General features: G+C 42.0%; 1 protein-coding gene across 6 annotated transcripts in view; it reads right to left on the reverse strand.

The window, feature by feature from the left end:
• The window catches only part of LOC101477089 (protein NLRC3), a 374,972-nt gene that overhangs the window by 74,520 nt on the left and 274,765 nt on the right, over nt 1–25,687 (reverse strand). Inside the window, exons 1-13 of one of the 6 annotated variants that reach the window (XM_076880853.1) lie at nt 25,282–25,400; nt 24,493–24,608; nt 23,632–23,745; nt 22,835–22,939; nt 22,422–22,547; nt 21,916–22,041; nt 20,430–20,508; nt 20,076–20,295; nt 18,113–19,910; nt 17,838–18,011; nt 17,522–17,695; nt 16,582–16,628; nt 14,967–16,433 (exon numbers count right to left, since the gene is read on the reverse strand). The exons of 2 other annotated variants lie outside the window; for them this stretch is intronic. In XM_076880853.1, coding sequence (XP_076736968.1) covers nt 15,895–16,433; nt 16,582–16,628; nt 17,522–17,695; nt 17,838–18,011; nt 18,113–19,910; nt 20,076–20,295; nt 20,430–20,508; nt 21,916–22,041; nt 22,422–22,547; nt 22,835–22,939; nt 23,632–23,745; nt 24,493–24,581 — 3,591 coding nt within the window. In that variant the 5' untranslated portion in view covers nt 24,582–24,608; nt 25,282–25,400 and the 3' untranslated portion in view covers nt 14,967–15,894. 3 more of the 6 variants (XM_076880854.1, XM_076880856.1, XM_076880855.1) reach the window with 3 other exon arrangements.

Raw genomic sequence — 25,687 nt, forward strand, 5'->3', positions numbered from 1 at the left:
TCATTTTAATAAAACTAGTCAACAGGAAGTAGAATAAATAGGAATCAATCATTTACTGACAGCATTTACGCGTATGATTTAAATAAGTGCAGATGTTGTATCAGGTATAACTGCACACAGTAATTGTATTACAATAAGGACTTAACAGAGCCCTCTGGTGGAGCCTCTAAGTACTGCATTGACTAGAATCCACCTCTTCCTCCTTAGCCTCACACCACCTGCTACACCTCTACTCTTCTATGACTACAGTCATCCACACGACTGAGGTGAGGTCACATGGTTTATATTCATATGTAAGGAGCACAGAGATGTCCTAGCAGCTGACCTCAGGTCAGTTTAATGACTGTGAGCTCAGATCAGCAGCTCTGTTATTCTCACTGTGAAAGGGAGACACTCAGACACAGCGCTCATGTCAGCTTGTTCTCATGCAGGAGGATCAGGAGCTCCATGTTTGTCATATTCTTTATTTTTGAATCATGGTGTGTTTCTGCCATCAGAGTCTGTCATGAGTACTCCAGGTTTCACAGCAGCTCTTCTGAATGCTGAGGAGGACTCCAACCTCATGTTTCACCTCTGAGGTTCTGATGTCTGTGAACACTCGTGTTTCTTCTCTGGGCTCATCTGGATAAAAACACCTTTCTGTGTTTGAGTCCAGCCTCATTCTGACTGACTGTTAGCCTTTAAGAGAAAAACATGTCTTTTATTTATTTAGATATTTATTATGAAAACAAACTCAAGACCAGAGCAATTCAATTCAATTCAATTCAATTCAATTTTATTTATATAGCGCCAAATCACAACAAAAGTCGCCTCAAGGTGCTTCATAGGTACAGAGAAAAACCCAACAATCATATGACCCCCTATGAGCAAGCACTTTGGCGACAGTGGGAAGGAAAAACTCCCTTTTAACAGGAAGAAACCTCCAGCAGAACCAGGCTCAGGGAGGGGCGTGGCCATCTGCTTCGACTGGTTGGGGTGAGAGAAGGAAGACAGGATAAAGACATGCTGTGGAAGAGAGACAGAGGTTAATAACAGATATGATTCAATGCAGAGAGGTCTGTTAACACATAGTGAGTGAGAAAGGTGACTGGAAAGGAAAACCTCAATGCATCATGGGAATCCCCTGGCAGCCTACGTCTATTGCAGCATAACTAAGGGAGGATTCAGGGTCACCTGGTCCAGCCCTAACTATATGCTTTAGCAAAAAGGAAAGTTTGAAGCCTAATCTTAAAAGTAGAGATAGTGTCTGTCTCCCGAATCCAAACTGGAAGCTGGTTCCACAGAAGAGGGGCCTGAAAACTGAAGGCTCTCCCTCCCATTCTACTTTTAAATACTCTAGGAACAACAAGTAGGCCTGCAGAGCGAGAGCGAAGTGCTCTAATAGGGTGATATGGTACTACAAGGTCATTAAGATAAGATGGGGCCTGATTATTTAAGACCTTGTATGTGAGGAGCAGGATTTTGAATTCAATTCTGGATTTAACAGGAAGCCAATGAAGGGAAGCCAAAACAGGAGAAATATGCTCTCTCTTTCTAGTCCCTGTCAGGACTCTTGCTGCAGCATTTTGGATCAGCTGAAGGCTTTTCAGCGAGTTTTTTGGACATCCTGATAATAATGAATTACAATCGTCCAGCCTGGAAGTAATAAATGTGACTCGTTTTTCAGCGTCACTCTGAGACAGGATATTTCTAACTTTAGAGATGTTGCACAAATGGAAGAACGCAGTCTTACATATTTGTTTAATATGTGCGTTGAAGGACATGTCCTGGTCAAAAATGACTCCAAGGTTCCTCACAGCGTTATAGAGCACACCTGATCACATGACATGTGAAGCTGACACAGGCCCAGAGTGAAAACCTCCATTGTTATAATTGCAAACATAACGAGGGGAGATCATATCTAATGACTCAGTTTGTTGTGCTTTGCACTGAGTTATTATTGTACACTCTCACTTGTTCACAGAGGCAGAAACCGTGTTAGAAGCACAGAATCTTTACAGTCTCAACATGTTCAAAATGAGATCTGGCCACTTGTTCATCAAAGTTACTCACAGACAGCAGGTTTATAATAAGGACGTTTATTAAAAGCTTTGCAGGTTTATCATCACAGATCATCGAGTGTAGTAGCACGTGTCACTGTGGAGACAGTTTCAGATGTTTTCTGAAACATGGCTTTGACCATGACTACAGGAATTAAAAGGTCTGACCTGGTTAAACTGGGCATACACTGTGCGATTTTTTTAAGTCGCGTTATTCAGCTACTGCTCAAACTGTACAATTGAATCTCAGGGATAGAAGTTCATAGGTCAGGATATTCCATACAACATCCAGATCTTCTTCTGATGACGGTAAGATGAGCCTGCAGCCTGTCAGCATCAACGGGGAGTGCGTGGAAAGGGTCTCCAGTTTCAAGTTTCTGGGTGTGCACATAGACACAGACCTCCAATGGAGCTCTAACACCTCTGCGGTCTTAAAGAAGGCCCAACAGCGTCTCCACTTTCTGAGAATCCTCAGAAAAATGGACCTGAAGAAGGAGCTGCTGACCGTCTTCTACCGCTGCTCCATTGAAAGTGTGCTGACATATTGCATCGGTGTGTGGTTCTCCAGCTGCACCACAGCACACAGAAAGGCACTCCAGAGGGTCATCAACATGGCCCAAAAAATCATTGGACATCCTCTTCCCTCCCTGAAGGACCTGTACAGCACTCGCTGTCTCAAGAGGGCACGCAGCATCCTACGGGACTGCACACACCCAGGACACCGGGTGTTTGAGCTGCTGAGGTCCCGAACAAACAGACTGAAGGACAGCTTTTACAACAGGGCAATAGCCCTGATCAATGTAAATAGCTGACCTGACTGGATACCTCCCTGGACTTTTTAGGGGGGAGGTAACAATGTTTAAAACAATAATATTTATATTTATAACAAGGTGCAATAATAATTAATGTGCAATAATAACAGTGTGCAATACAAATACACTTATTCTTCTTTTTTATACTAAGTTAATATACTGTGTTGTGTTGTTTGTTACGTTGTGATGTGTCATATTGTGTCGTGTTGTGTTATATGTAGTGCCGACGTAGGACAGTTTTTCCAATTTCATTGTACTACTGTACTATGTATGACTGTGCAATGACAATAAAGAGTTATCTTATCTTATCTTATGAAGACCAGAGCTGACCACTAAACGGGAGACAGTTTATCTGTGGAGAGACTTCCTGAACTCAGGGACTGTTGGATCTGCTCCACTAGAGAACGAGCATTCAGTTCATTCAGACAGTGGAGCAGATTGATGCTTTTCTCTGCAGACAGATTCTCACTGAGTTTCTCCTTGATTTACTGCAGTGGTTCCCAAACTTTTTTTGCTGGGCCCCCCTTTGTTTTACAAGAAAAATGTTCGCGCCCCCCCGGGTGCGCACGCATATGCACGCACACATCCTCCAACCACACACGCCCATATTTTGCTCTATTGCGGTTTATTTCACACCTCAAACATTTAGTAAACAATTAAGCAAATACAAGTAATCTGCAATAAATTACAGGTAGTAATAAAATAAACTACTAACTCTTTTACGCTACGTCCGCACCTAAACGGCGTTTTGAATCACCGAAAACTGAGACTCCTTTTTTGTGTTTACGTGTGGACGAGGAATACAGAGTTCGTCACGCAACGTCAAAGGTATGTGCCTTTTTCACATCACGCTGTGCGCCACGTTATTGTTTACATGGGATACATTGCACAATGGGAGATAGAGACAAAATACTGTTAATCTGACTGTCTGCAGGTTTACACGCTTACACACACACGCAGTTACTGTCCCTCCATTTACAAAGGCAGAGGCGTCACAGTGGGATTATTTTACATGTAGTTGTTTTTTTCCTGTGTAATAATATTCAACATTGATCTCAATACATTTTTCAAAAAATGCATCTCTGTGCAAAATGGGTTTAAAAACATAAACAGCTGTGGGATCCTGTTTGTCTGTGATTTGAACCGGGGGACAAATCGTGGCAGGATCAGCCTGATGTTATTTGTATCCCACTGTAACTTTACTGTATAAAGTATAGTATAGTATGTATATCTCCAAAATGTTAGGTATAGTTAGTCATTACAAGAAGTGTTTGTGAACTAAAAATCACAAATGTGGGATCCTGTTTGTCCGTGATTTGAACAGCCCAGCGCTGCTCCCAAAGAAGGGAAGACCAGTCCTGCAGGGAGACCTACCTCGGCACTTGAGCAAGTGAAACCAAAGGGAAGATATGCTTCACCATATTTTCTAGTCTTTGGCTTAGACCGGGATGGGCAATCTCAGTCCACAAGGGCCGGTGTCCCTGCAGGTTTTAGATCTCACCTTAGGTCAACACACCTGAATCACATGATTAGTTCGTTACCAGACCTCTGGAGAACTGCAGGACATGTTGAGGAGCTAATTTAGCCATTTAAATCAGCTGTGTTGGTTCGAGGACACATCTAAAACCTGCAGGGACACCTGCAGCCCACCCCTGGCTTAGAATGAAGTTGGTTTGGAAACATTTTCAGCGATGCTTTATCTCCTGCTTTGCATTTCTGTAGGCGCCCATGCTAGCAGTGTCCAAGTGTTTTTTGTTTTTTTTTCCCCTTTTCATCCTGCGCCCCCCCTGCCATGGCTCTGCGCCCCCCTAGGGGGCGGGCCCCTCACTTTGGGAAGGTCTGATTTACTGGACTGTTTCCTTAAGCTGGGTTTACACTGTGCAATTTTTGGCCCATTTGAGCCGATTTTTGCAGTCGTGCGACCGGCGGCTGTCTCGGGTCTCTGCTCCTCCTGCGTCCCCTTTCACCCCTCCACCGGCTGGCCTCCACCACTTGCTAATCTTACTGAATCTGTGGAAGCTTCGCAATAGCCACCGCAAGAAGTAACAAATAACGACCCTATCCTATTTAAATCTAAACCCAGTAACGATTAATGCGTTCCTGATGTTGGCATACTAACTAGTTACCACAATAATAACGTAGTTACTGTAATGCGTTACTTAATAACGCGTTAGTCCCAACATTGCCAATGTGTGGTATCAATGTCTCTGCTCTGAACATCCTGTGGTGTTCAGAGCAGAGACTGCAACACCATCTCTTCCAGTGAGAAGACAAAAAGTGACCTTCAGATGTTTTCTTCACCAAGAGTTTCCTTTGCAGAACTTTGTACCAACCTGCTCACTCTTTAACAAAGTTGTTGCAATGTCTTTTGTTTACCTCATGGAGAATTAAAGATTGATTCTTAAGTTTTAATCTGAAGTCAATGTTCCCTCAAATTTTTCACGTGTCTGAGCGAACACACAAACTTCCTGAGCGTCCCTTGGACCACTGTGAGCAACATTAGACGTGTGCACTGTGGTCACGCCAGCATCGAATCCATCCAAGTTACATGTTTATTAAAATAATCAAATTACAGCATTTACATTTATGTTAGACTACTTTTAATTAACTGCTTTAGCCCACTTACAATGAAAATTAAAAACAATCTTGTTCATGACCTGTGTAGTATGTTAACACTATTGGAAGTAAAAATAACTTGAACTCCAACTTTGAAAACAAAACTTTCTTTTTTTTTTATAAAGCTCTGACTTGTATTATGAGTCTGTGGTCTGGGAGAGAGTCTGTAACTCTCTGTCTGCAAAATACAGTAAATAATGACCAATGTTGGGAAATTAATTATATAGTTACTTCTTCAAAAAAGTTACAGAGTTTTGCAAACAAAGTTTTTTGCAGCTGTTTACCTAAAAATGCAGCAAAGGTATTTTTTTAAATAAACATTTCAAACTATTTATAGAAAAATCAGCTGTTCTGCATCAAATTTGATGCCACACATATTATTTGTGCCACTCCAAAAAAGTAATTTCTGTCCACTATGAGATAAAGCAGAACATCAGCCTGATACCTGCAGGCCTGACAGCAGCAGATGTATCACTGCTGTAACATTCAGCAGTCGCCTCATTGTTCTGACACACAAAACAAAACTACTGACTACTCCTAAAACTTCCTCCCTTCCTAAACAACTAAAGCCGCATTGCCATATCATTTTCTGATTGGTCGACATGGTACATTTTTCGACCAAAAGGAAAGGGTGGAGTTTTTTTGGTTTTGTTTTTGCTCACAGGCGGAGAGCGCTTTCCAGTGTTTTCCTTATAAAACAAAGTTTTTACCGTTTCTTCCCGCAGTAAATATAAACAACCATAGTATTCAGGAAGAAAACCAAACACTGCAGATATTTTATCATAACTCTGGCCTATCAACACAATTTAAAAACTGGTATAAACGTTTTCCGTCAATTGTTCCGTCTGTCCTGCTCACAACTCCAATGGTTGTACACGTTGTCATTAACGTGGCTTCACTCCACATCAGCCGCTTTGCTAGTTAAAACACCGGTGTCGGCACATAAGGACGCTGTCATAGCCTGTCAACGCTTAGCTGCGTATATACGAATGTGAATCGCATTATCGGCTGGACTTTGGGATAAGGTGGCATCGTTCTTATCCCATACTGGAGCAGCTGGTCTGACTGACTAACAATTCTGTATTGCAGTGTTAAAGTTTTAATTTCAATTTCAATTCAGGTTAGATTTTATTTTTGTGTGCAACACAGGTTTTCTGTGTGCAGAGACCGTGCCAGCAGTGCGCAATTGTGCACGCACACAGCTTAGAGGGAACATTGATTGGAACCATGTTAATAAATTTAATTAGGGTTACTTTCATTTCAAAAAGTAATCCAGTAATGTTGTTGTTAGCAGGGACAGAGTGGGCATTCTGACAGGTACCAAAGTTGTCTGTAAGGTGAAATGCTGAGCTTCTATTGTAGGAGCCATTCTTTGGGTTAATACCTTATGTGGTCACTAGAGGTCACCTTTTTCTGTTTTGATTATGTAATGTAAAGGTATTTAAGGTAGATGCACGTAATCGGCGTCAGGTGTGTCATTGAGAAGGCAAACAGTTTGTGACCGTTGTGCTGTTATGCTAAGTCGATACGGAATAAAGACCAAAAAGGACAAGATACATACTGCTGGATTTATTGGACTGTGAACTTAATTCATGCATACCAGTGACATCGCGTCACCCCCGTTAACGACCACCTCAGTGGCTTCAAGCGTAGGCTTAGCCTCTACCATAGAGTCACAAACTTCTTTTCTTTGGGGAAAAGTTTGTGCCAACTTCGCCGTGGTGTTTTGGAGACTCGGCGCAAACAGGACAATTAAAGTCTGAGTGATCGATCGCCGCGGAGAGCTGAATGCCGTTTGGAAAGGTTACCGTGGAGGTTTCACGAGGAACGGACAGCTGGACTAGCGGTCTGTCAGCTGACGAGGTGGAATGCTTGGCGATTGTTCCGTGGATGTTGGAGAGGACTCAGAATTCTTCATCGGAATCAGTACGGCGCCCAACGCAAGGTATGAGTAGCGCTACTAATAAATGGCCATTTATAAAAGTGTGCACACTTATTTAAGAAGACGTAATTCCAATGCATTGGTGGTCAACCCAAATAAAACTGATTTATAAACAAACTTTCGCACGTGCGCATAAACCCTCAATACTTGATAAATATTTGAATTTGGAACATTTGAACTATGGACACAAATAAAGCTGCTGACAGGCCCCCGGAGCCTGCTGCAGAATCAGCTGTGCAAAGTAGCAACGCCAGCAAGGCTGGGACACATCCAGAAAAGGAAAAACGAGTGGTGAAATTGACTGCTAAGGCACTTGCAGAGAGACTAGACAGAGTGCAACGTGATAGAAAAGCTAAATTAAATAAAGCTAATAATTTAAAAGAGAGTAGAGGGTCTCAATGGAAAAAAAATGAAACTTCTATGGTTCAAGCATCATTCAATGATTTTGTTGGCTTGTGTAATGAAGCAAAAACAATTCATGGTTCATTGATGTGTTTGTTACCAGATGATGAAAAAGAAAAGCATGAAACATGGTTTAAAGCAAAAACAATGCATTATGATGAGCTCACTTATGAAGTGAAAGAATGGTTGTCAGGTTGCGAACATTTACATTTAAAGGGTGATCATGGTGTTGATGATGGTGTTAAGCCAGAGGACAGTGTTTCAAATGTTGTTGGTAAATCTTCAGTCACTAAAAGCTCATCTAGTGGTAAAGTGAGCACAACTTCTGCCAAAATCAAAGCAAAAGCAGAAAAGGCAGCATTACTCGCTCGTATGGCAGTCCTAAAAGAGAAGCATGCTTTGGAGGAGCAAGAGCTAAAGCTAAGGAGGAAACGTGAACAGCTTGAGCTTGAAGCGTTGCTTTCTGCCTCTTCTGCAAAGTTAGCTGTTCTCCAAGCTGCTGAAGTTCAAAGTATATCTAACATATCGTCCAATGCTATGAATTCATATTATGAAAGGGAAATCAAGAAAACAGCTGCTTCAGCCACAGTCAAGCCTAGTACACCAGTCAATGAAGATAAACCCGCAGTGCAAATAGTACAGACTGAAAGCAACATATCTGCAATGATCCTGCCAGGAACGGAAATTGAAAGTGAGCCACAAGCTCAAACGGTCATCACAACGCAATTTCACAATGTGGATCCTCCATCGCCCAGGTCAATTCCTACAGCGGCAGAAGGACGGTCGGAGGACATTTGTACCATTTTACAAAGACAAAATGAAATAACTGCAACCCTTGTTCAGCATCAGCGTGCATCGTCATTACCATCCAGGAAAATACCTGTATTCGATGGTGATCCTCTTCAGTACATCTCTTTCATTAATGCGTTTGAACAAGGAGTGGAAGAAAAGGCCAATAAGAGGGACTGCTTGTATTATTTGGAGCAGTTTACAACAGGACAGCCGAGAGAGCTGGTACGCAGTTGTCAACATATGGCTGCAGGACAAGGCAGCAACTGCAAAGCAAAGCAACTGCTCAAAGAACACTTTGGAAATGAATATAAAATTGCAACTGCTTACATTGACAAGGCATTATCTTGGCCTGCAATTAAAAATGAAGATGTGAAATCATTGCAAGCATATTCCCTTTTCTTATGTGGGAGTTGTAATGTCATGAAAACATTGCAACATATGCAGGAACTGGACATGCCAGTGAACATGAAAATCATTTTGTGCAAGTTGCCATATAAAATGAGAGAGAAATGGCGAGCGTTTGCATATGATATATTGGAAACCTCTAAACACAGAGCTCGGTTTCAAGATTTGGTTGCATTTATTGAAAGGCAGGTGAAAATTCTTTCGGCTCCTTTGTTTGGGGACATTCAGAATGTAACGTCAATAATCCCTGTCTCAAAGGTTGACAACAGACTGAAGTCACAGCCAAGCAAACAAATTAAAGGGAACAGCTTTGCTGCTACAGCCACACCCATGAACATGAATAAAACCTACAGCACGGAAAGGCTGATTACTACAACAAGCCATGACTTTACAGTAAAGCCATCTTGTGTCTGCTGTACTCAACGACACACACTGGAGGAGTGTCAACAGTTTCGGCGGAAGAAGTGTCACACAGTGGAAATTTGTGTTTTTATGTTTTATCAATCTGTGTATTGGTACATAGTGTTGATTTTATTTGCATGATTTTATTGTGATATTTATATTGCATGTTTGTTTATTTATATGTATACGGCATGGTTTTATCCTCATATTTATATTATGTGTGTTAATGTTGTACCATGTTCCTTTAATCCACTGTGGACTAAACAGACAATTGTAGGCACCTGTGAGGTGGGGGCGTTCCCCAAGGTGGCCTATCAGCCGCCAGGTTGACCTGTTAAAGGGGCTAGTGAGCGCAGAGACAAAAAGAGGAGTGACGCACGAAAGGTGAGCAGGAGAAAAAGGAACGCGTGCAAGCCCGCACGTGTGTGGAAGGAACTGCTGCCTGACTGTGGGGTGCCGCGAGTCGTTCGGTGATCCACTCCCAACGCAGGAACAGCAACAGTGGGTGGCGATGGCTGCAATGCACAACAGGGCAGGGATGCCCTTCTGCCTGCATCTGACGGTGAGACGAGGGAGGCCGTGTTCAGGTGTGGAGTGGGGCGGGACTGTGCGGCGACGCGCTGTCAGGAGGAGACAGGTCTGCGATAGGAGCCTCCTCCCTGGTCTGCTGCTGACGAGTTTTACCATACCGGAAGAGAAGTTCCTCTCCTGTCTCTTTCATATAAGGACCACTCGCCCATGTGTGGCTGGACTGTGGGATTATGGGACTATGGGAGGGTAATTTTAGCATATGGAAAACATGCTTTAGCCTTGTTTTAATAGTGTATAGTTATTTCTGCCGGCAGGGTTTTTAGCGGGTTGCAACACTATTTTTATTGTATACGGGGAATTTTATCTTGTATTTGTGACTCTGGCTGTGTTTTTTTTTTTTTATGGAAATAAATGGTGTTTGAAGCCAGCTTAGTTTCTGTGCCCTGAGCGCTGACCCGCTCACTCCCCTTTCTGCTTGTATGTATACAGACGTGGTGGTGAAGATTTAGGTCCACCAGTCTTAGCGGCTACAGAAGCACAGAGACAAAATGCTTTTTCTAAAGGAGACAGGGCTGTGTTTTGGTTGCTTAGGTGCTGGGCACATAAGCAAGGACTGTGCTAAGCGTTTGATATGTAGAACGTGTGGTAAAGGTCATCCCACTGTCCTCCATATTGATAACAATGAGGTAAGCCCTGAATGCTATGGAGAGCCCTCCTCTTCAAAGAATGTAAAAACTTGTGGTCATACAGGGGCCGGAAGAGAAAGCGGTTTGCTTTCCATTCTGCCAGTTCAAATAAAGTCTGTTAAAGGTAGTCATGTCATACAGACATATGCTTTTTTAGATCCTGGCAGTTCAGCTAGCTTCTGTTCAGAGCACCTCATGCAAAAGCTAAATCTTGTGGGCAAAGGAACTCACTTCCTGTTACAAACGATGGGTCAAGAAAAGGTCGTCTCTGCCCACTCACTTACTGGTCTTGAAGTTTCTGGTTTAGGCAGCAATGCCTTCTATGAACTTCCAGAAATCCTAACACAGGAAAGGATGCCTGTCACCACGGATAACTTTGTAAAGGAAGAAGATCTGATCAGGTGGCCATATCTGTCAAAGGTTCAAATTCCCCACATAATGGCTAATGTGGACCTGTTGATTGGATGCAACGCTCCCAAGTTATTGGAACCATGGGAGGTCATTCATAGCCAGGGGAATGGCCCATATGCTATAAGAACAGCATTGGGTTGGGTCATAAATGGGCCCATGGAAGATGGCAAAAGCAACTTGGACAGCGAGCACCCACCAACAGTTGTAAATAGGATATCTGTTTGTAAGCTGGAGGAGATGTTGAAAAGTCAATATAACTATGACTTTAATGAAAGGGTTACAGAGGAAAAGGGTTTGTCAAGGGAGGACCTTAAGTTCATGAAGATCATGGAAAAATCTGCAACAATGGAAGATGGACACTACTGTTTGAAGTTACCTTTTAAAAGGGATAACATAAAGATGCCAAACAATTTCTCCATAGTTAAACAAAGATTGCAAAGTCTACAACGACAACTTCTCAAGAATGAACGGTTGCATAAAGAATATAAAACCTTTATGGACGAGATGATAAGTAATGGATATGCAGAGAAAATACCTTCACAGCAGCTGTCTTGCGAAAATGGAAAGAAGTGGTACATTCCTCATCACGCAGTTTACCATCCCAGAAAACGATCTATAAGAATTGTATTTGACTGTGGGGCATCATTCCAGGGGACATCATTAAACAAGCAGCTCTTACAAGGTCCTAATCTCACAAGCACATTGCTTGGGGTTTTGCTTAGATTTCGACAGGATCCAGTCGCATTTATGGGTGACATAAAGGCAATGTTTTATCAAGTTAAAGTTGCCAAAGAGGACAGAGACTTTCTGCGTTTTTTTTATGGTGGCCAGATGGAGATCTGAGCAAGGACATAATTGAGTTTCGCATGACTGTTCATCTGTTCGGTGCAGTATCTTCCCCGAGCTGCGCCAGTTTCGCTTTGAGAAAAACAGCTGAGGACAATCAAACTGAATTCCTAGACAAGGTATGTGAAACACTGAAAGAGAACTTCTATGTGGACGACTGTTTAAAGAGTGTGGCCTCCACCTCAGATGCTGTTGATTTGGTCAAAGATCTTGCAGCACTCTGTCAAAGGGGAGGATTTACACTGACCAAGTGGGTCAGTAACAATCGCACCCTGTTGCAAAGTATCTCTGAGGAGCAAAGGGCTAAAGACTGGAAAGAATTAAATCTTAACAGAGACAAACTTCCGGTAGAAAGAGCTCTGGGCTTGCAGTGGTGTGTGGAAACTGATACATTCAACTTCAAAATGGATATCCCTCAAAAATCCTGTACTAGGCGTGGAATGTTATCAATATCAAGTTCCATTTACGATCCATTGGGATTTCTTGCACCAGTCCTGCTGCCTGCCAAAGGAATGCAGCAGGAGCTTTGCAAAAGGAAACTGGGATGGGATGAACCAATACCCCAAACCATGTTGCAAAGGTGGAAAGGTTGGCTCAGTGATTTGCAAATGCTTTCCCATTTCAAGGTTAAAAGGTGTATACAACCAAGAGAGTTTGGACCTCTCTCACATGCACAGCTACACCATTTTTCAGATGCTGGTGAATCTGGATATGGAACTGTGTCATATCTGCGCATGCAAGATAATAGGAAATCCATCCACGTCGCATTCTTGATGGGCAAGGCAAGAGTAACTAACACCTTTAAAACCTGTCACTATTCCACGTCTGGAACTAACAGCTGCTGTAGTTGCCGTCCGAGTGGATCTCATGTTAAGGGCTCAGTTGAAAATGAAACTCGAGCAATCTATATTTTGGACAGATAGTACATCTGTACTCAAATATATAATGAATGAGGATAAACGATTCCTTACCTTTGTGGCAAACAGAGTCTCATTCATTACAACTGCAACTAAACAATCACAATGGAGATATGTAAGCTCAAAGGAAAATCCAGCAGATGATGCTACAAGAGGGCTCAAGGCTGGGAACGTTGTTCATAGCAGCCGCTGGATCGAAGGACCAAGCTTTCTGCAGAAGCCAGAAAGTGATTGGCCAACCAATTTAATGGAATGCTCCTTAGAACCAGAGCACCCTGAAGTCAAAGGTGAGGCCACAGTAAATGTTACTCAGGTAAAAGACTTGCTTGATGCTACATGTCAATTGATGGTGTACTTCTCAGACTGGAGAAGGCTCAAGGTTGCTGTTGCTTGGTTCCTTAGACTGAAGGCAATCCTTCGTTCAATGAGAGATAAGAAAAAAGGACCGCAACCTTACTCAGATAACCCAATTTGTAAAAGTACTACAAAGGAGAAAGTAAAGAGACCGCAGCTGTACAGACTATCTTCAAAGGATCTTCTGAAAGCTGAGCTTGCCATTATTAGATTTTTCCAGCAACAACAATTTGGAGAAGAGATTGCTACGTTGTCAAGTGGGAAAGGTTCTGTGAGCAGGCACAGCTCAATTTATAGATTAGATCCTTATCTTGACGATGAAGGCCTCTTAAGAGTTGGGGGACGACTGACAAAGGGCTCCTTACCAGAAGAAACGAAGCATCCCCTTGTTCTTGCAAAAGACCAACATGTAGCAAATCTCATCCTAAAGCACATTCATCAACAGCTTGGTCATAGCGGTCGTAACCACACCTTATCCACACTAAGGAGAAAATACTGGATCACAAAGGCCAACTCAGCTGTAAGGAAGGTTATCGCAGAATGTAATTTTTGCAGAAAATATCATGGAAAAGCCTTGGAGCAAAAGATGGCAGATTTACCCAAGGAAAGAATTTTGCCAGATAACCCACCATTCACCAATGTCGGAATTGATTATTTCGGACCTATTGAAGTGAAAAGAGGACGAGGTACAGCTAAACGCTATGGAGTCATTTTCACCTGTTTAGCCAGCCGAGCAGTGCACTTGGAGGTGGCTAGCTCTCTAAACACAGATGCCTGCATTAATGCTTTGCGCCGTTTTGTGAGCCGAAGAGGTCAAGTCGCTCACATCCAATCGGACAATGGAACCAACTTTGTCGGAGCAGACAGAGAGTTAAGGGAGGCTCTTGAATTGCTGAAACATACACAAATAGCGGATGCTTTGCGACACATTGGAATAAGATGGAGTTTTAATACGCCCGGAGCATCACATCATGGTGGAATTTGGGAACGGATAATTCGTATGATCAGAAAGATTCTGAGATCCGTTCTTCAGCAACAACAGTTGGACGATGATGGATTAAATACGGTTCAATGTGAAATTGAAGCAATTTTAAATGACAGACCCATCACAAAGCTTTCTGATGATCCAAAAGACCTAGAGCCACTTACACCAAATCACATCCTCCTGATGAAAGGAAAACCATCTTTACCACCCGGACTATTCGACCCTCAGGATATGTATCTGAAGAGAAGATGGAAACAGGCTCAGTACATCTCAGATCTTTTTTGGAAACGATGGATACGCGAATACCTGCCTTTGTTACAGGAGAGACAAAAATGGAACCAAAAGAAGAAGAATCTAAAACCTGGAGATATAGTAATTATAATGGATTCTTCTGCACCGCGTGGTTCCTGGCCACTTGGAAGAGTTCTGGAAGCCATTCGTGACAAAAAAGGACTTGTGCGATCTGCACGTTTAAAAACAAAGACTAATATTCTGGAAAGACCTGTAACTAAACTTTGCTTGTTACATGAGACTGTAATCTAAAAGTGTGTTACTTATGTTTATTTATGTGATTGTATAGGTCTAAAATAGACTGTATTAGTGGCTCCTTATTTTCTTTGTGATTAGAATTGCCATGTCTGATAGCCATTTCAATTAGGGGCCGGGGTGTAGGAGCCATTCTTTGGGTTAATACCTTATGTGGTCACTAGAGGTCACCTTTTTCTGTTTTGATTATGTAATGTAAAGGTATTGAGAAGGCAAACAGTTTGTGACCGTTGCGCTGTTATGCTAAGTCGATATGGAATAAAGACCAAAAAGGACAAGATACATACTGCTGGATTTATTGGACTGTGAACTTAATTCATGCATACCAGTGACATCGCGTCACCCCCGTTAACGACCACCTCAGTGGCTTCAAGCGTAGGCTTAGCCTCTACATCTATTTTACATTATATACACAGTTTTCTCAGCACAAAATCAAGTAACTGAACCTAACATATAATTGAAACCATAAAAAGAGATTTTATACAATTCTGAACCAAATTAAAATAATACACTGTGTCCCGGCATTTAAAATTATATGATTAAATATTAAATTAACTTTCAGATTGCAAAATAATTTTTAAAAACTTTGATTTTGGTTTCTCAACCACCCTCTCACTGATGTTAAAGTGCTATGTTTGAGATTACACTGCTGTTCCATATTAAAATCCAATGTGTTAAAATGACAATAAAAACCAATTAACTAACTCAGGGCCCTAACAATGTAACTGTTGGTATATTGTGCAATTACTTATAAGTTAGAGGATTACATACGTCAGAGTGGATCCAGTAGATGTCTGCAGTGCCAGCTTTAGCAAAAGTTAGCAACCAGACCGATAAAACATAACTATAGAGTATTTTGATAGTGAGAACATCTATGAATCATTGTGGAAAGAATGCTTACTGATTAAATAATATATAATCAATACTGGAGGAAGGTTCAGGAGACCATACAGACATTCTGAATTGAATTTAAAAATTGTGTACCGTTTGATCTTTGATATTGTAGTGCCTGAAGGGAACAGGAGAGAATACACAACAAAAAATATGAGCAACACAACTAATTAGAAGGAACACCAGTTCTATATCCACACTATACTGTATACTTACATCACACTTGAACAATAAAATAAACCTTTAATAACAAACAGCCTGTTTAAAAATGCTGAAAAGCTGACTTCTGAAGTGTTTCAGTAAAAGGAGGACAGCCTTTAGACTGCACAAAGAAATACTGAAGAATTTGACCCAAAAACAAACCCAGGATAAAGAGGTTCAGTGAATGTGGTGTTGAAGGTGTGGAGGTGGATCAGAGTGTCAGAGGAGACTCTGTAGAAGGACAGAGTGCCAGCAGGACAGTCCACATACACTGCTACTCTGTTAGAGACAGAGGAGGAGGAGGAGGAGGAGATTGTTGTTCTTGTCTTATTGTGCCAGACAGCATGAGGACCATGATCAAAGCAGCTCAGACTCCACGAATGTTCGTTAAATCCAAGTTCACAGTCATATCTGTCTCCCTTCCTTCTGATTCTTCTGTAACTCACTGATATATCAACCATTCCTCTCCACTCGACCTCCCAGTAACAGCGACCAGTCAGACCATCTCTGCACAGGAGCTGAGGATACTGATCAAATCTGTCTGGATGATCAGGATATGACAGAACCTCCTCCACACGTGTCACCTTCCTGTTGTTGTCAGACAGTTGGAGGTTTGTGTTCACTGTGTTTGTGTCGACTGTGATTTGACAGGAATCTGATGGAGAGAACAAACACAATCCAGCTGCAGTTATTGAAACATCATCTGTTCATTGATTGACACTTTGATGATGACTCCTGACATGATGAAGATGGTTGAATGTGTGCTGCTTTGTTTTCATGAATCACATTAAAAACACACTTACACTTCCTCAGACCTGGTCTCAACCATCGGACTCCAGCAGGCTCCACCCTGAAAGGAGGAGGGGGGTCAGACCAGCACAGTCTCTTTCCGCATGCACACATGGACATTACATGGCTCTCATTCACACACTGTTAGACACTGACTTTGCTAACAAAACGGGAATAGAAAGGTCCTGCTACCACACATCTTACAAATAGGACTCTGACTCTTACAATCCACATTTCTTTGGTTGTCAGAAAGTTTTCAGCATCTTTACAGCGGTCACCATCTGGAACATGCTGTAGGTGATGCATTTCTGCAGCTATTTCTGTACCTTGGCTGTCTTCTGTATTCAAATTTGTGTACTCCAGAAAACTTAACATTTAAAAGGGTTGGACTAACATTAGTTTTATAGCTTGTTACACTCCAAATGTTTCCATTTGCCTTCAGACATGATAGCTGACAGGAAGAACACAATTACAAAGTTAACATTTCCACATTACTTATAGCAGCTAGCTTCAGTTAGCTTCCTTATTTGATCTTATACTAATGAACTCAAAGACGCAGCTTAAATTAACCTGTAATTATAAAAATGTCTATAAGGTTTGTGTACTGCTCTCACCTGAAACACATTAAAATAACCTGTCTCATGCTACAATCCCAACAGCAAATTGAGTGTGCCAAGATTATGACAAAAAACTCTTATCCACTTCACTGTATTTAAACTTTCCAAAGATAACCCAGACTGGGGTATGTGTGGGCCAAAAACCTCTGCGTAATGCTTCAGGAAGGCTGCACTGTCACTGCCCATGCACCAGACTTCTTTATTTCTTTGCACAAGTATTCATGAAAATAATCATTTTTCAAAACTATTTAGTGAAATTGATCCTCTTGACTTAAAATTTTATCTTAATGTGTGTTCTTTATCTATTCATGTGTGGCTGTCACAAGACTCTCCATACCTCAGAGTTTCCAGTCTCCAGCATGGATCACTCATTCCAGCCGACAGCCGTTGCATCCCGAAGCCTCTTGAGTGATTGTAACTCAGATCCAGCTCTTTCAGATGGGAGGGGTTGGAGCTGATAGCTGATGCGAGCGAAGTGCAGCCTTCTTCTGTGATCAGACAGCCTGACAAACTAGAGTTCCACAAATTTAGCAAATGTTTTTAACGTTTTTTGAAAAAATAATTATACTATACTTATAATAAATGAGAAGGAGAGTAAGCTATAACCATGTCTTTCCTATCTAAATGTAAGTTTAAAAAGCTCTTGATCTGACCTGAGAGTTTCCAGTGTACACTGAGGACTTTCAAGCCCCACTGAGAGAAGCTTCACGCCTGAATCCTGCAGATTGTTGTTACTCAGGTCCAGCTCTTTTAGACTGCAAGACTGGGAACAGAGGACTGTGGAAAGAGCTTCACAGGTTCTTTCTGAAAGGTTGCAGCAACTTAGCCTAAAGAGACAAACAAAATACAAAAGTGTTCTACCTTTTCTATAGTTGTAAGCTACTTTGTATCATTTTCATTCATAAATAAGTGCTATCTATGTACTTACAGAGCTTTTTTAGAGGCTTTCACAACTGGCAGGAGCCTCAGAAGAGCCTCCTCTGAAGCAGAGTATTTCTTCAGGTCAAACACATCCAGATCTTCTTCTGATGACAGTAAGATGAAGACCAGAGCTGACCACTGAGCAGGAGACAGTTTATCTGTGGAGAGACTTCCTGATCTCAGGGACTGTTGGATCTCTTTCACTAGAGAACGATCATTCAGTTCATTCAGACAGTGGAAAAGATTGATACTTTTCTCTGCAGTCAGATTTTCACTGAGTTTCTCCTTGATGTACTGAACTGTTTCCTGATTGGTCTGTGAGCTACTTCCTGTCTGTATCAGCAGACCTTGAAGGAGAGTCTGACTGGTTTGCAGTGAAAGGCCCAGGAGGAAGCGGAGGAACAAGTCCAGGTGTCCATTTGGACTCTGTAAGGCCTTGTTCACAGCACTCTGGTAGAAATGTGTCTCTGTAAAGTATCTTGGTTTTGACCTCTTGGAGGTTGTTTTTTGTTCTTCCAGCAGATTGAGTCCAGAGTTGATGAAGGTCAGATGGACATGAAGAGCAGCCAGAAACTCCTGAACACTCAGATGGATGAAGCAGAACACCTTGTCCTGGTACAGTCCTCTCTCTTCTTTAAATATCTGTGTGAACACTCCTGAGTACACTGAGGCTGCTCTGATATCGATGCCACACTCTGACAGGTCTGATTCATAGAAGATCAGGTTTCCTTTCTGCAGCTGATCAAAGGCCAGTTTTCCCAGAGACTCAATCATCTTCCTGCTCTCTGGACTCCAGTGTGGATCTGTCTCAGCTCCTCTGTCATACTTGACCTTCTTCACTTTGACCTGAACCACCAGGAAGTGGATGTACATCTCAGTCAGGGTCTTGGGCAGCTGCCCTCCCTCTCTGGTTTTCAGCACATCCTCCAGAACTGTAGCAGTGATCCAGCAGAAGACTGGGATGTGGCACATGATGTGGAGGCTTCGTGATGTCTTGATGTGTGAGATGATCCTGCTGGCCTGCTCCTCATCTCTGAATCTCTTCCTGAAGTACTCCTCCTTCTGTGGGTCTGTGAACCCTCTGACCTCTGTCACCATGCCAACACAGTCAGGAGGGATCTGATTGGCTGCTGCAGGTCGTGTGGTTATCCAGAGGCGAGCAGAGGGAAGCAGTTTCCCCCTGATGAGGTTTATCAGCAGCACATCCACTGAGGTGGACTTTCTAGGGTCAGTTAGGATTGTAGTTTTGTGGAAGTCCAGAGGAAGTCGACACTCATCCAGACCATCAAAGATGAACACAACCTGGAAGTCTTCAAAGCTGCAGATTCCTGCTTCTTTGGTTTCAGTAAAGAAGTGATGAACAAGTTCCACCAAGCTGAACTTTTCCTCTTTCAGCACATTCAGCTCTCTGAAAGTGAATGGAAATATGAACTGGATGTCCTGGTTGGCTTTGTCTTCAGCCCAGTCCAGGGTGTATTTCTGTGTTAAGACTGTTTTCCCAATGCCAGCCACTCCCTTTGTCAGCACTGTTCTGATTGGTTCATCTCTTCCAGGTGAGGCTTTAAAGATGTCTTCTTGTCTGATTGTTGTTTCTGGTCTGTCTGGTTTCCTGGATGCTGTTTCAATCTGTCTGACCTCATGTTCATCATTGACCTCTGCAGTCCCTCCCTCTGTGATGTAGAGCTCTGTGTAGATCTGATTCAGAAGGGTTGGGCTTCCTGCTTTAGCGATCCCCTCAAACACACACTGGAACTTCTTCTTCAGTGCAGATTTAAGGTTTTGCTGACAAACTCTGCTGGGAGTTCCTAAAAGAACAACAGACCAAATATACCAACCAAATGTTTAGAAAGTTCAGGCAACAATTTCATGCCCTAAATCATTAGCATTTCAACACATGTGGGTCCCTCTTTTGAAACATTAGTAAATGTTCCAGTTACTCAGCAAAAGAAAATCTTCAGAGAAATCCTCACTGTTCTTCAGACGGTCAACCAGATCCTCCTGCTTCATTCTTCTTAGGAAGTTGACTGTGATTTTTATAAATGCCTCTCTGTTGCTCCTCCATTGCTTTTCATCTTCACAATGCAATACTGCTTCATCCTCCATCTCACTGCCTTCATAATATGGACTCAAAACCTTCTGGATCTTCTTCAGCTCGTCCTTCACAAAAGTGATGATGTTGTCCTCCAGCAGCTGGAACAGAATACTTTATGAATGAGCCAATCAGACTGAAATCATGGAGCCAAACATCAGATCTCTACAAAGAGCAGCATGGAGATGACTGTGAACACAATAGATGTAAAAGTAGTTGTTGCACATGTACAGACCATAAATATGGAGTCCAGCTGTGTTTGATGCTGCTGGGTAGACTGACCACTGGGAACCTCTGAGCTCTCCTGGTCCACTCTGTGGAGGAACCATGAAGAATTACATTACACTATCTTTCCACATACACATCCAGCCACGTAAAATGGTCACCTGGTTATTAATGTGCCATTTACGCTTTCAAATAAATTAGTCATGCCTGCTTACTCAAGTTGTGGCTAATCTAAGTTTAACACTTTTGGGATTTGTTTAAATTTAAAAATTTGCAGTGTGAAAGGGACAGTCCAAATGCAAATACAGACACTCTTCTCATGTGCAGAATCTATTTAGTTAGCTAGTTAAGCAATTGTAATTGCAAATGGACAGAAGTAACCTGGTCTTAATGAGCGACTATGCAAACAGCGCTCCCTGCACCTACAGACAATCATTCCTTTTTATACAATGCAATTAGGAGGTTATTCACAGCTGATATATTTTACATATTTTCTATATCGTTTCGTGGGATTGTGCAGTCAAAGCAACACCATCATATTATAACACTCTCAACCTGAATGTAGGGAAAACCACAACATGTTTATATGAAACTGCAGTGTTATTTTCATAGTCTCTTGTGCATTATGTTCAGTTTTCTCCACCCCCTGCTCGTTAGTTGATTCCATTCCCCTGCACCTTGTTTCCCAGCTGTCTCTTTCTCTAATTATCTCATGTGTATTTAAACCCTCATTTTTCTAATTTCTCTGTCTTGTTGTCCTGTTTGAGTCTCACATGCTTCCTGCTTGAAACCAGTTTTGAAACTTCTGTGAAACTTCCTGAATGAATGCCAATGATATGTTTCTTCCTTTAATAAAATTAATCACAAAAGATTTTTCAGATTTCACTATTTTTTATCCTGTTTTTAAAAGTATGCAGCCCAGAGTATGTTACTAAACTGGTGTTAAAGGCATCTCTAAGGGTTTCGTTTCAAACTAAGAAGCTTATCTGGGGTTTTAGAGATCTCGTTCTTTGCATAATAGATTTTACTCAGCTAATTACCACTTTATGTTTAATGGTTGTAAATGCTCCGATATGTTCATACTTTAGAGAAGTTCTGCCAGAAGATCATGGCTGTCATGACTACTTTTCATATGTTATATCTGAGTTTTATGAACCTTTGTGTAATGTTTGGTATCTGAAGAACAAACTTGTGACTGTGTTGCTCAAACTGGAGTTCCTCTACCTGATTTTATGTCTCGCTGTTATGTGAAATAACACATACACTATAAACATGGCCTGGATTTGTATAGCGCCTTACTAATCCCTAAGGACCCCAAAGTGCTTTACACGTTCAGTCATTCACCCATTCACACAGACATTCACACACACTACACTAACACTGCTCTTCAGATTATTCTTTACCCTGAGGTGTTTGTAGTATACCGTAGATACCTACTTACACCTCAGTACAGAGCAAACAGCCACTTAATGAGACGGTACTGATGGAAAACGTACCTCCTTCGTTTCCCTGGTTTTAAGGGTATGACGTTTTTCTTGAAAAATAGCGGCGGCTCCTTGGACGCATCACTCTTCACAGACTCACAGCTACGTGTCTGTTTGGAGACAGTTCTTTGACAGATCCTGGTAAGCAAACAATGAGCCATCCCAGAGAAAATTAGATCATAAATGTATACAGTTTAAAAATGAATAACCATTAAATGTTAAAAACAATCCAGAACCCTGAGAGTAGACCGAGATGCATAAAAGGCCTTCTGTAGTTCTGCCTCAGAGCTTTAACCACCTCTGAGCATTGTTTTGGTGTCTGTTACTTGTGAGTCTCTTAGTTAAACCGAACTTCCAAAATCTGATTTCAGGTCTCACGGCTACGTGAAGTTGCACGTCCCACTAACACTCACATTAAACTTTACAACCATTTTAGGTCTAAATATCAGCTTAAACCAGAGTACAGGGAACCAGGTAATTATAGCGACAGCTCTAATGGACGTTCCAGGAGAGCTCACCTCTTTGGTTTTCCTGCTCTAAAGGTTGATGCTGGTTTCTTGAAGAATAGCGGTGGCTCCATGGAGGTATCACTCTTCAGAGACACACAGCTGTGATCAGGCTCACAGCAGCCTGGTCTGTCATGTCTGCCAGATAAAGAAGTAGACCACCAAGAACAAGTTTATTCAATTCAGTTTTGTTGACATAGCGCCAAATCAGTCGCCTCAAGGTGCTTTATGTTGTAAGGTAGACCCTTCAATAATATATACAGAGAGTTTACTCATTCAGAAGACGCATAATAACATAATTGTTCATCATACATGAAAATGTCCTCTGCTGTTCCTGGTGGACTGAACTAAAATGCCACATGACTTCTCGCATGATTCTGAAGATGAGGACACATGAGGAAGAAGATGAGCTGATGTTTACTTACACCATCTCTGAAACAATCTGCTTTTTGAAGAACAGTGGAGGCTCCATGGACAGATCACTCTTTAAGGACACACAGCTGGCATCAGGTTCAGGATAGTCTGATGGTCTGAGGCGGATCGCAGCAGACAGAAAGATCGAGTCCCAGGATCAAGATTAAGATTTCAATTAAAAATATTTTTGTGTTCAGAAAAACATGCAACCACATTATAAACAACAACAATTCTGGATGATTTACAAACAAATATTCGAGTCATTTCTGGCCATTACTCTGTTATTAGCAGGTACAGAAACTAATCCTTCTCCTTTCTGAAACTGTGAACCATGACGCTGCCCTACAGATGGACCCACACACTGTTTTCACCGTTCTCTCCAAAGTCATAGGAAATATAATGCTCACGTTTTCTGTTAAACTTTGTTAATTATCTCTAAGTTACATACAGTGTGAATTTCCACCTGCTGAACTTCTCCTCAAACCATCTCACATAAATACAAACAGTTATTTTCTTCTGCAGCCTCATTTAAACCCTTCATCCTCTAACTCTTTGCTGTCAGTCAGACTGATGAAGAAAGTTTTTCCCACCAATGTCTCAGGATCACACGGAGTTGATCAACTGTCGTGATTATATTTCTTATTTTGTTCACACATTTATCTGCAGGCTGAAGCTGCTGACTGATTCTGATGCACAGCTTTATGTTTATGTAAGAACACATAAAGCTGACATGCTGTAGGTACACAAAGCTAATGAAAAGTAACACTGAACACACAAATGTGGCATTAAGGACTCAGTTCCAGCTTACATGTCTGGAGCAAAGAACAGCGGAGGCTCTATGGACTGATTACTCCTCAGAGACACACAGCTGGATTCAGAAAACCTCTGGGGGACATGAGGCCAACAGGTTCTCCCACTGACTCTGGCAGACATGGAGAGAAAACCATGTTAAATCATTGTTCACAGAAGATTCTCTCTCCACAGACATCTGACCTGTAGGAGGTCTCTTCATGTTCTTCCTCCCCACTTTCACCAAGAGCTGCTCACAGACGATTATCATTGGCGCCTCTCTCTAATATTGAACATCTTTACCTTACCTTATGAGTGAGATAACTATGACAGCTGGTGTTACATTAGTAAATATACATTTCTTTCATTCTAAAACTCATTTGTGTTATGATTCATGTAAAATTGCTAATAAATGTTAGAAATAATGAGTATTTATATACTTTAGCCTTTTTTCCTTCACCTGCAGGCATCACCAGCCTCCAGCATGTATTACTCAGAAGAAAAAGTTATATTAAGAAAATTTTAAGAATTATCGTTATTTTTTAAAATCTGCTCTTTGAGCCACTTGTTTGGTCGACTTGTAATGTATTTGTTGATGTTTGATGCTAGAAAAATAACCAGGATAGAAGAAGAAGAAGAAGGGATTCATTATTTACAGCTTTGATTTGTGGTTGAATGATTTATTTCACAACCAGATCAAACCTCTAAACTGTCCTCTCATGTTCTGTGGAGCCTGGCTGTGTTTGTCACACCCTGAGTTATATGTTCCCACACACTACAGGTTGGATCCAGCATGTGTTTATTGGAGCTTTGAGTGTGATGTGAGTGCTGAGCTGTGACATGGAGAAGAGTCATGGACAGTTAGAGATGGTCATCTCACCTCTGAGCTTTGGTCTGGCTCTCATGTTCCCCACACAGAGTGCTTTTAGAGGGAGGGACTCCCTCCTCTCTGTCCTCACACTGATCCATGCTGCTCAGCTCACACACACTTTCTACCTGCAGAGGAAACACAAATCATTCATGTGCACATCAACTGAAACCCTGCTTTCCATCATGTGTGCTGTCCAAATATCAGCTGCTTCTTTCCTGCTTCCTCTCAGTGTCAGCTGGATGCAGTCAGACAGCAGTGTGAGGCAGAGGAAGCTGCCATCAGCTGCTCTGCTTCTATTTAAAGGTTTTACTGATATCTGTGCCGTTATCATATCTGTTTATTGATCCGGCTCTTGAAAATTTATACTCCCAGTTTTATATGATTATTACATTTTATATTATATTTATCAGTCTTACTCGGTCTGTCCGAGTTACAAACGTTACAAGTGTCGTAACAACCGTCCTTACAGACGACGACTTCCTGTTACAGGAGAACAGCCAGTGTGACGCAGTATTTTTACTCACAGGCCATTGTGTGTAATCCAAAACAGTCCTGTTTATAACAAGTAATGATTGAGTCCGTCTTTCCCTCTGGCAGCACCGTGAAGATAAAGTTCCGTCCGGAGCTCAGAGTGTCTACATTCTGGTGTTGTGCCAAACGTGATCGCACAAACTAACACAATATGGCGAACACGGCCTCGTTGCGGTGCCGTGTTCGCAGTCTGAGCTGCGAGTCCGTCACCGTGAACTAAGCTGCACACAGGGAAACATCACGAACATTACACACTCCTTGCGTTACCTTCACACGGAGCTTCACGCGGCGACGGTCCACTCACACAAAGTTCAGGAAAAAAAGTAACGAACACGGAAACACCCGAGCAGCTGCTGTTCACCGAGACTGTCTCATATTCCACGGAGAGAGCCACGCCTCCTCACGCACACGGGTGTTTATGAAAACGGGGACTTTCCGTTCTTAAAATCTCTCCGCCCACATGTAAACGCCAAAAACAAGTCAAACGCTGCCAAGAGCGTGCCAAATCCTGACCGTGTAGTAATGTTGGCTTATCAGAAGCTTACTGGAGGGAGGTGTACTTCTGAAGTTTGCGTTTTTCGGGAAAGGAAGCGAATTTTTACTTTTCACCTGCCTTCAATCTTTCAAATGTTAATAACTAAAGACAGTATTATGGCTGGTGTAGACTCACAAC

Source organism: Maylandia zebra, unplaced genomic scaffold (assembly GCF_041146795.1).
Source record: "Maylandia zebra isolate NMK-2024a unplaced genomic scaffold, Mzebra_GT3a scaffold01, whole genome shotgun sequence".
NCBI classification, from domain to species: domain Eukaryota; kingdom Metazoa; phylum Chordata; class Actinopteri; order Cichliformes; family Cichlidae; genus Maylandia; species Maylandia zebra.